The sequence below is a fragment of the Centropristis striata genome, chromosome 17, assembly GCF_030273125.1.
Source record: "Centropristis striata isolate RG_2023a ecotype Rhode Island chromosome 17, C.striata_1.0, whole genome shotgun sequence".
In the NCBI taxonomy this organism is placed as follows: Eukaryota; Metazoa; Chordata; class Actinopteri; order Perciformes; family Serranidae; genus Centropristis; species Centropristis striata.
The window spans coordinates 21,874,149-21,887,626 of record NC_081533.1 but is presented as its reverse complement, the minus strand read 5'-3'; the positions used below and the strand labels follow the sequence as shown (position 1 = coordinate 21,887,626).

The window sequence follows — 13,478 nt, the reverse complement described above, 5'->3', positions numbered from 1 at the left end:
TGATTGTGGTTGAGATATTTCACTCTGGAGCTACACAGCTAGCACCGCTAAAATGTTACTCAAAGGGGCTTTTAAAGGAATAATTCAACCCTCCTCTCCTCTCTTTGGTTATATTTCATGTGCACAATAGCTTTGGAAGGTACACCAATGCAGAGAATTTGCCGTAGACAGAAACACTTTGTTAAATATGATCCTGGTGTATTTATTTTGCTGAAATTTCCACAGATAAGGTTGCTGTAGTCCTCTTCATCTCTTAAACTTGTACCTGCCCAGATGGTTTCTTAAGAGCACCTTTCCATGCCCCCTCATTGTAATTGATAACATTTGGAAGCTTCTCTTTGTGGGAAATTAAATGATTGATTTCGCCAATCTGCGTTTGAGGATAAGGTCAGTAAGACATAGGAGGACAAGATGGATGATTTCAGGAAACCGACTCTGTCTCACCCTGGGAAAACGTGATTTGGTTCTGATTGTCCACCCTCGCTTGCTTGTGTTTCACACTCTTACATAACCTTCCCGCCTGCATTACAAGCTGGATCGGCTATAACAAAGGGCCAAGGCCATCCATCATGAGCAGAGGTAGGAGTCAGAGAAACAAGTGGCTTTTTTGTCTTTAAGTGGGTGTGATGGAAGATACAAACTGTGGATGTCTAATGCAGAGCTATTATGTCAATGCTGGGTCCAGCTGAGGCCTCTGAGCTGCTTCTTTTTCTTTCACTCAGAGCTTGGCCCAATGATGCTGGACCACAGGGAAATTACAAAAAGAATTTGATGATTCAGGATCCAAATCCATGTCAGTGCTTTTAGGTTCTTTTATGTAATCTCAGCAAGCTACTGTACTGAGTTGAAAAAAGTTTGCTCTCTACTAAATCAACATTATAAGCATGTGTATTTACAGCTACAGCATTTCACCAAATAGATTTTAGTCCTTCAATGACATTCTTTCTGTGTGCTACAGAAACACTCTGCAGGAAGAACTGGCATGTTTTAGGAAAAGACGCAATGTGTCCAGATCGAGTCATCTGTCTCCTGATTAGTGTTGCAAAATTCGGAGAATTTTCAAAGGTGAAAATTTCCATGTGAATTAACAATAATTTATGGGAATAAACATGAATAAACTGGGAATTCACAAAATTGAAGGCTGGACCTTAACAGGGAACTTAAATATAGTTGTGGGAAATATATTTTAGCATAATCTTGAAGCTTAGACATAGTCTCCGTGACATCAGCCAGATTTTTCCTACTTCCTAGTTCATCAAAAAAAAATTAAAAATGAGTCCCCTCCATACAGTTGTCATAAAATGGGAAATTAGCTATAGAAACGACCAATTTTTGTACCAGGCTTTAAACATGTTTACTTCTTCTGTAAAGTTTATGTACAGTTGACTCACTTCTGGAGCCGGCCCCTGGTGGCCATTTGTGGGACTGCAGTTTTGGCACTTCTTGGATTCATTTTTTAGCCCCAGAGGTTGCAACTTAATTTGGAGTATTGTTTCTGGTAACTGCAGAGTTGGGTGATTACTTCTGCCAAGGATGTTAATGTTTTCGCTTGGTATGTGTGTTTTTGGCAGCATTACGGATCAACTACTGGCCAAATTTTTATGATACTTGGTGGAAGGTATGTCATTGGCAGAGAAGAAGCCATTGAGTTTTAAAGTGGATCTAAATGATACAGCGATACAGGAATTATTTTTAACTTTTTTTTAAACGTTGTAATATAGGGCACGACCTAGACCAGTCATGGGCTCTCTGAGTGCCCTTTAAGTTCTCTCTGTGTACTTCACTATGAGTGGCACCTTTCACATTGCAAATGGTCATTTGACCCATTATTCTTACAGAAAAATATTGACTAGTGCCGCCTATTAATCATCGTTAGAGAAATGCCCATCTGAATTTTTACATTGTTGAAAAAAAGGGTAATTTAATATTATACATATCATCTAAAAGTGCCTACAGAATGTAATACACAGGAGCGATTTGTATTGGTTATTCACAGTCTAATTTGTTTTCTTATCTGGCTACCATTGCCTGTCTGTTCATTTACTAGTAAATCTAAAATTATTCTTCATATTGTCCATATTCTTTCAGGTTGCTTTAGTATTTTTTACATTAAGAGAAATGCTGATATCCACCTCCTATGAAGCCTGTAAACACTACAACACATCTGAATGACATTTTCAGCCCAGCTGCTTTGCTTGTGTGTTTCTTTCGCCCGCTCCAAAGGGACCAAACAGGATCTTTGTAGTCTGCTTATTTTCTTTATCAAATCAACACCTTCACTGTAGCGCTCCGACTTCACAAAGTGATCCCATTCCCATTCCAATAAAGCATTGTATTGATATAACTACCGCTGAGGGAGAATCATGTCAGCACAGAGGTTTTGATACACAGTATGTATTGCATTAAGAAAAAACACGGCCTTTTGCGGTCTAACAGTATTTTCCGGCACTGGCATTGTCACAGCGCTCCGTGCTGTTCTTTAAGCTGTCAAAACTCTTTTGAAGGCCTCATTAAAAACCTCCACATTAAGTATAATAGCAGTCGTTACCTGAACGGGGAAACCGCACCACGTCTGTTGCAGAGATTAATGTTAGCGGTGGAGCTATTTTTGCATTGAGATGTCTCCCTGCTGGCTAATGGGATACAAAAGGCTTCAGCGCTAGATTTCATAGCTCCATCTGTTTGTACTGTAAACCAGCAGAAGTCAGCACTAGGGTGTCCCACCACATAATTAGCTCCCCAACTCCATGATGAGCCCTTGTGGCCTCACACATGGTCAGCAGGTGGACTAACCTGTCTACTTAGCAGGAAATATGCTACTTGCTAATGCTGCACATTTGCACCGGTCAAGCGCTCAAGTTGCAGTCAGCTTGTGGTCAACTCGGGAGTGAAGAATCGTGATTTATTGTAAGGGCACAGCCGGTGTGAGCATTACAGTATTTGGTCTCTGTTTGTATTGCAGGCTGATATTCTGTGGTAAGAAAGGGATTCTCACAAAAGCCAGCGGATAGTTGAAGAAAAATGGCTGGTGACAACTATGGTATTAAATGATCGATGATGACTTCTTTAGATGAGTTATCCTGTTGCCTTATAGGGAAAAACCACAGGACACAGTTAGTGGACTCGGACCCTAAAAATCACTCACACATAATAACAGAGGGGCTGTTTCCATCTATTTTTACCATGTGTTTTATACAGTACATTGCATTGACATGAACATGGTGTCTTTAAATCGAATTCTTTACAAGAAAGTGAGATTAACTCTTTCTTTAACCATTGTGTTTTATTTTAAATAATTTACTCTAGTTCCAAAAATATATGTAAAATTCACCTAAAATATATATTATTATTTTACACTTTAACAGAGTTAAATCTTTTAAGCAAATACCAAATATTTATTAATTTTCAGAGTTTTTAAATCTTGAAATGCCAGTCTGTTCTTCATTCACAGACACTTTATGACAAGAAACATTTTTTTTTTCCTTTTCTGTGCTTTCACAGCCTGGGATTATGTCAGTGATTTGCACTTTACACTTTTTGATGCATTGCATCAAACAACCATAATATAGCAGCAAAACCCCTAGTAGAAACAAGAATAAAATGCTTGTATTTGTCCTTTAGGGAAAACATGAGAAAAGTGACACAATCTGGCAGAAAATAGTAAAATTAAAATTTTGAAAGTATTACAGAATGCATGATTTTGTGCTGTAATGTCCATGGGATTAAGATCTGAGGTTGAACAAAAATTGGTATATCTGCCAAAATGTATGCCACAAGCATTAACACAAAAATGTCCCGGGTGAGGCACAAGGGTCTATGTTTAAGAAATGTTTCTTATGCTGTTATCACCAGAAATGAATGTCAGTGAAAAAAAGACACATTAATAATCACACCATTTATGAAAACTTAAAACATATTTAATAAATATTGAGTATTCTACATATTTACAATTCTGCAATGTCATTTAGCAGATGCTTTTATCCAAACCGACATACAATTGAGAGATAGCACAACACAAGCAAAGATGTAGTCAAGAAACAAGTGTCATGGGTTTAGTCCAAGCGGTCAGTGCAAACTTGTTTTTTTCCCCCTATAGTTCTCATCTGTGAAGATTAAGTGTGAAAGTGTTCAGTAAAGAGCAGGGTCTTCTGTCTCATCTTAGAGATTGATAAGGACTCAGCAGATTGGGTAGAGTTAGGTAATTCGTTCCACCACCGGGGCACCACAGAGGAAAAGAGTCTAGTTTGAGAAGTAGAGCCCTTCAGTGGCAGAGGAGCCAGACGCCTTTCACCTGAAGAGCGTAGTGGGCAAGAGGGTTTGTGGACCTGAACAAAGGAGTTCATATATGTAGGAGCTGTGCCAGTTTCTATTTTGTAGGCAAGAGAAAGGGTTTTGAATTTGATGCGGACTGCGACTGGGAGCCAGTGCAGAGAGATGAGTAGCAGAGACATGTACTCTCTAAGACCAGACGCTCCGCCGCATTCTGAATCCTCTGCAGAGGCCTTTACAAAGCCTTTAACAGTCCACCTCATGTTGTAGATGTAAGGCTTTACGTTTCACATTGACATTTTCACTGATGTCATGTGACCAACAGCCACATTCACAGTGTTAGTGACAGACAGTTCAGTCTGGTGTCGATGTCTGCTTCCTGTCAGATGATGAGCAGAACACCTAAAAGAAGAAAACAAAGGAGAATATAAACGTTAGAACTAATGCCTCCAATCATTTCATGTGATTCTGCCAGTGTTTATTGATGTTACAGCGTGCAGGCTGAAGTCCAGCTATAAAGATGGCACTTGGTGTGTAAATCATGCGTAAAGGTTTACAGCATGCGTCACTCAGGCAGCCCTGCTTACGTCTGAGGCAAGACTGTTTGCGTCTTGAAAAGCCTTTTACTGAGCCGACAGTGATAATGTGTGCCATGTGAGACTTTTCTTGCTTTGACAAAATAGTAATAGACTCTTGCATTACACCCTGCACCAACAACAACATTTGCAGGAGTCTGAGTCTGCAAATGTTCTTTTCTTTTGTGTGTTATTTTTTGCAATGCACAACATTACCCGATATCACCGTGAAATATTTGGTACATTATGTATGCTTCACATCTATCTGAACATTAATACACCAGTAGGATACAATTAATAAGTCAACAAAATAAATAATTTCATCAAAGTTAGCAAGGTACCTGAAATTATCTACATTTTGAATACGGCTGTGACAAGAATCTGGAGACATACTTAAAATTCAATATTTTGTGATATATTGCAATACTGTAAGTGAGGTTATGTATATTAGTATTTATTTTATCTAATGTTATAGAAAGCCGTCATAACATAAAGAAGGCACCACAATATGCATAGATTCTAAGTAAATGTTTTTATGCATGTTTTTATTTTTATGCACTCAGTGCAATTTGCATTTATCACAGTCATGTAACATCCACCATCATAGCACCACTTTTTGTGGTGTATGGAGTACTTTTTGTATCTGTATCATATCTTTGCATGTAAACTGAAATCTAGATTTTGAGATAATTGCAACTTGTGATTCTCAGTGATTTTAAGAAATTCTTCAGTATCACAAAACTTACAGCCATACTCGAGTGTATTGATATATTATTACAGCCCTAATTTTACAGTAATGAAAAACAAGAGGAGTTGTGTTTCTCACCTCTTTTTCCTCATCTGCAAACTTGAAAGCAAATATGTTCTCAAAGTGCTCCAAGTAGCTTTCAGGTTCCTGGCAGGTGTCAAGAACATCTCTGTGACCTCTCCATTGAGGTTTTTTGTCCATGATCATCCTTCTGATGAGCAGCCTGCTCATCACAATGGCCAAATCAGGAGGGAACCAGTCTTTGGAGCTCCTCTTCTTCTTCATACTTTGATATTTTTGGGCTTCATCCCCATGACTGTACCTGCGCTGGACAGATGGGAAGCTGCAGTGTTCAGGTGAAATGATCGATCCCACTGCCATGACTTTTAACAAGCAGAACTAAACCCCTCACATGTGAATGTGTTCTCTGTTGTTTGAGTGGCACTGTACAGCTTGTCATGTAGTGTCTGGAGCAGAGTGAAGAAACAGTGTTGCTTTAAGTCAAGTGCTAAGCGGTCAAAGTCTTGTCTTTATTGAGGATATTGACGCAATCAGCACTCTTAATCCTCTGTGTCTCATGTTTGAAAGACACCGGCCCAGAGTTGTTTTCATCACGTTATCTTTCTGACGTCTGTATGATTTTTTTCTTTCGTCAGCTATAACCATATAAGGGTTGGATGCACCAAATACACTAACATATATGACCATGCAGCTATGTCCCTCCTAACAATGGAATGCAAATGTTTTTTCTTCCCCTTCTCATATTAACCATATAAAGCAGGTGAAGCTAAATGAGTGACCTTTTTTTGGAATCTTTGCATACGCAGCAGTTTGCAGATTTACTGGTAAATGGAGAGAAGAGAAATAAACCTCAGATAACTAAACCTTACTAATTTTAGCGGTTGGCCTCACTGTTTTACACTATGAATTACAATAATATCTTTCTCACTTTTGCCCTGATGGTTTGAAAAAGTGGCTTAATTTGTGGCCAGTTGCTTTTTAGAAATAAAGTTGCTAGGAGGGTTTGAAAAGTCGCTAAATATAGCAAAAGGGACGTCCAGTCTGTGTTAGCATTCAGCTGTTTCAAGTTGTTTTAGAGGTAAATGTGGCAAAGATCATCATGTACTACTTGATGATCAAGGTCATATATTACTGTAAATAAAAATCCCAGTCTGTGACTGCATAAGAGGATTTTTGACAGCGCTCCCCTCCTTCCATGAATTGAAATTGCCTTCGCTCCCATTCCGTTTTCACTTGTGTTTCACTGATCTGTCCCTGAGTATGTTCTGCAGCAGTATCCTGTTTCAACAGGAAATACATCAATGCCGTTTCATGAGAACTTTGAAAGGCTGTCTCATAGAGGTGCTCATGCATCATTAGGAAGGTGCCACGCATGGTTATGAGACATTAAAACATCGGAGTAACAGAGCGTAAACGCAAAGGGATGTGATGACAGCGCCAGGAAAAAAAAAATCTTCTGTCAAACGTAGGCTCCCCCCCAACCCCTTGAGGCTTCATATTTTGTGCTGTTCAAGAGAAGAGAAGTTGTTGGAGTTAGAGAGGACAGAAGAGAGACATGTTGAGCTCCCTTCCACTTGTACAGGACTGACTGCACTTGGGAGACGGATATCGGTAAGTCAAGTTGAGAGAAATCTGGCAGAGGACATGGGGAGAAGGTACATCTTCAAAGGCAAACGGAGGAAGAACATTAAGATAACTAGATAATCCATCAGGAATCAAAGAACGTGATGAAAGTGGTGTTTCACTTTTGTTTGGTTTCTCAGAGAGCTTAGTCATGAGCTGTTGCATCGCAGGTATCCTGTGTGTACGCCTCAGGTGAAAATTGTAACCATCAGTGTTTTCTTCCTCTTTTGCACAGAAGGGTGTCTTGTTGCCTCAGGCGAGCCAAGACTCTGTCATAGCCTTTCTGACTCTTATCTTTATCAGCCACGAAATCTTGAAGTGGCTTTGGGCTTTGGTCTCTAATGAGCAAATATTAAACTAAGTGCCCCATAATCCCATGGTTCCTTCATCGTGAGTGGAAAAATCCTCTTACGGATCGATGTGTGGGGGCCAGGGACAGAAATGGCAAAAGTCCGGGGATAAGAAAAAGGACACCCTTTTTCCTAGCTTATTAAAGAGGAGGGGAGAGGGGGAGGAAAAGAAGGCCACAAAGTTTCCTCCACCAAAATGTGTTAAGTGAAAGCTCACATAAATCCCCTTGAAAGTGGATTAGCAAAAATATCTTTTGCTCTTAGGTTTCATTCAGACAGGAGCCAGTCTTGAAAAAGTGGTGTCCTTATCTAAACATTGGACGGAATCTTATTAATCAAAGGCAGCAGTGCGCGAAACATAAGTCTAGGTTTTGGCCTAGTGTAGCATGGTAAAAGTCACTCGCTTTTCACAGTTTCCACCCAAACAGTGGAAGCTGGCACCACGTTATAGGAAAGCTCAATTATAATATCAGGTTGGTGTTATTACTGTTGATTATGTGCTTTTGAAGACCCGACCTGCCCCTGAGTTCACTTCCTCTCCTCTTCCCTGGTTGAGACTTGCTCTTTGAAACCTAAGTCGCCTCGGAGGTTAATGAATCACCGGGCTGGTTCCCTGTTTTACTTTCACCCTTGGCCTTTGTCACATTGACGCACTCATACACACAGCTTTGGAGATTGGGATGCCCGGGTGCTCGAGTTGGTTCTTTCAATCACAAGTGGCCATGCAAACCAACAGTGTGTGTTTTCTTAACCCCTGTCATGTTCATTTCTAATAAACTCAAACATTGCCTGAGTAAGTGCATGCTTGTACAGAATCTAACACACTCATTGAGAGAAAAAAGACTCCGTGTATTGGAGTTAAAGTGGGATCCCACCATCAACCTATACAGCAGTTCCCCAGACTTTAAATGAAAGCCATGTCTCATACAAAATATGTTTATACCATGCAACTTTCTGGCAAACATAATGCCATCAAGATTAATATTAACAAATTAACATTTTTGATCAACAGGCATTTTATTATTATTATTATTTTTTTTAATTTTATCATTATGTTTAGGCAACTTAAGCACTTGTTTAAACCACAATTCATTATTTTTTAGCCTCTTAGGGGGGAGTGCACCGAGCTGTAAATCATAGACTGTATAAAAGAAGTGGACATAGCTCTGTGACCCATTGGTTTATGGACAAGCCTCTGGTTTGATATTTTGGCCGTGACCATCTTGTTTTTTTGGAGCCAGAGGTGACCATATTTGATAATTCATGTTGACTGTGATATAAATTGGGATGCTCATTTTGGCAAATGAAAAACGGGCTTAAAATGAAATTTACATACTGGAAAAAATGAATAGCTGAGTCTTTTATGAGTTATTTTAGTACAATAAATACTGTACAAAACATTGTTTTGTCCAAAATGTCACAATTAATGTTCACTATTTCTGACTATTTTTGGCACCATAAATAACAAAATGAACATCAAGCTGTATTAAAAAACTTGAAATAGCGATAAGGACCCTAAACACAATAGGAAAATGTTTACTGAAGCAATAAGTGTGACAGTTTGACTTCTTTTTACAGACAGTAGAGTCGCCCCCTGATGGCCATTAAAAAGAATACAGCTTTATGGCACATCTGCATTGGCTTCACTTTTTAGGCCTTAAAGCCACATCCAATTCTTTTTACAATCTAAGCTGTAAACACAACATTGACATATGACCTCATAAAGTTTTGACTGATGTGTTTGCAAATGGTTTCTCAGTTAACGCATTCAGCAGGCCCGAAGAACTTTAGCATTCATTTGGAGTTGTGTTTCTGGCAAATATGGTCCAATATTCACTCTTCTTTTACCACCATCTCCTGAGAAAAATATGTGGCTCTCTAATTGTTGGACTGTTTTTTAGTAAGTCGTGAACTTTGTCTATTGTTTATGCTGGGCAGTTAGCAGTTATCTAATTAACATGAAACTCTGGACTACATGGTGGTGCTAGATGAAAAGTCAGTGCTGTAAAGAAATGTCACACTTATTGGGAAATAATGAAATCCAGGCAGCAAACATGTTCAAGACATTTAGTTGTTGTTATGTTTTTCATTAGGAGATCAGGTTTGCAAATCAGTGATTATGTCAGTTTCATGAACCCCCTTTCTTTATATGATGGCGTAACCCAGCACGCTTTGGAATTATCCCGTCCTCTGCCAGATCCTAATGGTTTAGTCCAGTGGGGGTGTGCAGGATGCTTGACATTGGCACTGGACAGCCAGCTTGTTTGCTTAGGGAAACGAGTTTGATAGATCCTGCTTTTAATACTCCAGCGAGTGAGAGTTTAGCTGTCATGCACCATTAGCCTGTAGCTCAGTCTGCTTCCAACATATCACTCGTCTTTTAAGTTAGATGGATGCAAACTTTGAAACGACAAGGAAAGGTTGTCAGATTTGTCCAGTGTTAAGACACTAAAAGTGTGAGAACATAATTTCTGTGGACGGAGGAAAAAAATCTCTTGAGAAACCAAACAATCGACATGTTCATCTCAGCCGGGCCTCCATTTAGCCTTGAGCAAGGACATCTGGTCACTTAAGCGGTTTTCACTACATCTCAGCCGACACACACACACACACACATCAGCAAAATATCTCTTTATGTTCTTATGCTCGACTTATGTTTGCTTTACCCCTGGCTTGTAGTTGTGCAACATTTTAATTTTCAGCATTGATGGCAGAGAGGCCACGCTTCACTGCAACGTTAGTCATGTCAGCAGAGATGTCATGGAACCCAATAGTAGGCTGTATTTTGATAAAGGTTTCTCATATCAGTTATTTGGTTTCCCATGCTAAAAGCACTCAAGTCTTTGGGGTATAAAGTTGAAAAGTCTTTAAACTGTTGAGTCAGGCTGGAAAAACTTTCTGTATTAAATTTTCAGCGATGTATCTTACCAGTTTCTCACAAGTATAAGATGGGTTTTCACACGCTGATTTAAATAACTCTACACAGTCACTTTGCAGGTGACTCATCATAAATAATCAAATTTATTTAAATAATGCTTTCATCCAAATCGTCTTAACAACATTAAACCACAGAGATACAACAACAAAAAAATCATTCAAGTGCATCAACTTCATCAATGCTGATCATCTTCAAGTACTTAATTTAGAGACAACAGGATCATTTATTTATTTTAATTCTATGGGCCAAGGTGCTGTCTACACAATGGAAGATAAATAAAAAATAGATATTTTATCCATCTTTCAAGACACTGATAAACCAAACTGTTATGTTGTGGCCGAACAGCTGCCACATGTGCACATCCCTACTTAACAAAAATGTGCTTGTACATGATGATCTCGGTCATCCGAGGAGGCCTTTGCCCACATTTTACTGCAGTGACTTATGTGTTGTTACAGATGCCTCCACAGTCTAAGTGACTGCAACTAAGCAGTGCTGAGTGTAGGGCTTTAGACCAGATTTGATTTGTCTTATTTAAGAGTCCGTCCTGTGGCTCTTTCCCACACAAAGCTGGTGTAAGTTTTGCTGCAGTTGCTTAGCAGCACTTTTTTTTTCGCCACACAACTTAAAATCTGCAACCCCCTACAATGCATGGAACCTCAAGTACCCCAAACCCACATCCCCTGCTCTGCTTTGCTCTGCCTTGGCACAGGCCCGGGAGGCAAGCAGTTGACCCGGGTCATTACAGGGTGTTTATGACCCACGGAGAGCAGCTGAGGGCCCCCGCTCTGTGAATTTGTGCATCCTCAAAAATGCGGGCCCTGCTGTGCTGCTAATGGGCCCTATCCAAGATGCCCCTCACCCCCCACCCGTCTTCCCGAAGAGGTGGGTTACTACGTCTTCTGATATCAGATCTCTTCTGCAGTGAATTCCTCCAGAGCCTGTAACGATTCCCCTCATCAAGAGGGACCTGCGGTTGAGAGGAAAAAACCCAAAAGAAAAAGCACACAATGCTCAGCAAATGATTGCAAATTTTACTACAATTTACTTACTTTTCCCACCATCACCATTGCTTCTGAGTGGTGAAATAGAATGGTTGGGTGGAAAAATGATGGTATGAATAACAAAGAGCTTGTTGCATTACTGGGCTCTGGTGGATCTGGCTTCTTTTTTTATTTAACCTCAGAAGAACCCATATTTTATTAAGTGATAAAATATGGTTTTGTTTTATATGTTCAGAACACTTCCCTCCCATGTAATCAACCAATATGGGAGAAGTAGAAATCTTCTGCCTAAATGTATAATCATCATAGGTGCTGGTCAAATGTAAGAATAATTTAGAATGTGAAAGTCAAAATGTTGTTTTCCCTGAGTATCTGCAAGATGCTTAGAAATATGCTAGTATATATGGATATTTGATGGTTCTTTGGACGAATGCCAATGAGCCACAATATGTTTATCTGGAGTGAAAGAAAGGTTCAAATCTCATTATTCAAACACAAAAAATATATTTTTATCTACTAATTAACAATTCTTATTGTTCTTTTTTCTTTCTTTACCATTTATTGAATCTGGAGGATTTCTACACATTGTTTATGCATTTCAACTGTAAGGTTGAATGTATTTTTCTACATCCATTTGTCCTCATTTCTATTTCCTGCTATTATATGATATATAAAATATGTTTTATTGTGTGAACATATTGCTTATGTATTATTTACCATTAGCCTTATATTATTATTGTTATCATGGAGGGAATGATTTTGGACATGAATTTAACTTTTATTAGCCCTATTTTATTCATTGTTTGTTTAAAAATTGATGTAGCTGTTGTCATTTATAGATGGTGGAATGTACATTTTAGTGGTGAGAAGTGCCTTCTTATAACTGCTAAATGCAGACAGGCTATGGGACTGATTGCCTCACCTGAAGAGGTGTTGACTATTGCTTTTTCCCAAAGTCAAGGATTCTTCCTTGATGGGACAGGTCCTTGTGAGTTAGGTCCGACAGAGGCAAGGTAAGACTCCTTCCAATCACTGGAAGAACACACAAATGGAACAGGCTTTCAAGTGTGCAGGTGTGCCTCATTACATAATAAGACAGGTTCTATGTTCAATTCAGCACTACAAGTTCAAAACCAGTGCATAACATGGATCTGGTTTTGGCATCAGGATCAAAATGTTGTATTTTCCAATAAGGTTTTTGACCGTGTGTGTGAATTCTCTATTTTCTTGCCTTCGGACATTTATTCCTTCACATCTTTCTACAAAATAATGAAGGTGTGCATAAAACCTTCTAGCTTTTATTATTATTATTATTATTTTATATTAAATCATGATTTGAAACATGGCTCCATACTGTTGTTGGCTTCCTTGAAATGAACAACTTAGCATAAGGTGCATCTAACACATTTGAAATTGCTCTGATGACTGGGTGGAAACCTTCAGAGGCTTCTCTGGCTGCATCACATTACCTCCATGATTTCTGTGGCTTTTGCACATGTTTATAGTCAAAAGGTGGTGTATTGACCTGCAGGACACAACTGATTGGATCTTTGTTTTCCAGGTTGCTGTTTGGGCCAACAATGGTGACGCAGTGTTCATCAGGGAATTCACTCTGATTCGACGAGACCACCTTGCAGAAGAGCCTCTCCAAGATAGCAGCCAGAAACCAGAAGACCCTGTAAGTGCCTGATCAGAAAACACTGCACATATTGGTGAACTCCTTTTATAACTTAAGAAATACATTGAGATTGAGATGTCAGATCGAACTAAATCAGCCAATACATTTATTGCATATGAGTTTACATAATGCAGCGCACCAGAGGGGTGAAAAATCAGCCGCACTACACCTCAGTAATGAATACAAGTGAATGATGATTGTGGGACATTGGGAGTGGAGGGCGGGCTGACCTCGCTTGATGTGAAACAGGGCAGCACATGCAAACACGCGCT

At 39.3% G+C, this 13,478-nt stretch overlaps 1 protein-coding gene across 4 annotated transcripts in view; it reads left to right on the top strand.

The window, feature by feature from the left end:
• LOC131989766 (ADAMTS-like protein 1) overlaps positions 1–13,478 on the top strand; it is a 101,552-nt gene that overhangs the window by 26,408 nt on the left and 61,666 nt on the right. For all 4 annotated transcript variants that reach the window (XM_059355091.1, XM_059355093.1, XM_059355090.1 and 1 more), the window contains one exon: positions 13,090–13,206. In XM_059355091.1, coding sequence (XP_059211074.1) covers positions 13,090–13,206 — 117 coding nt within the window. The remainder of the gene's footprint in view (positions 1–13,089; positions 13,207–13,478) is intronic.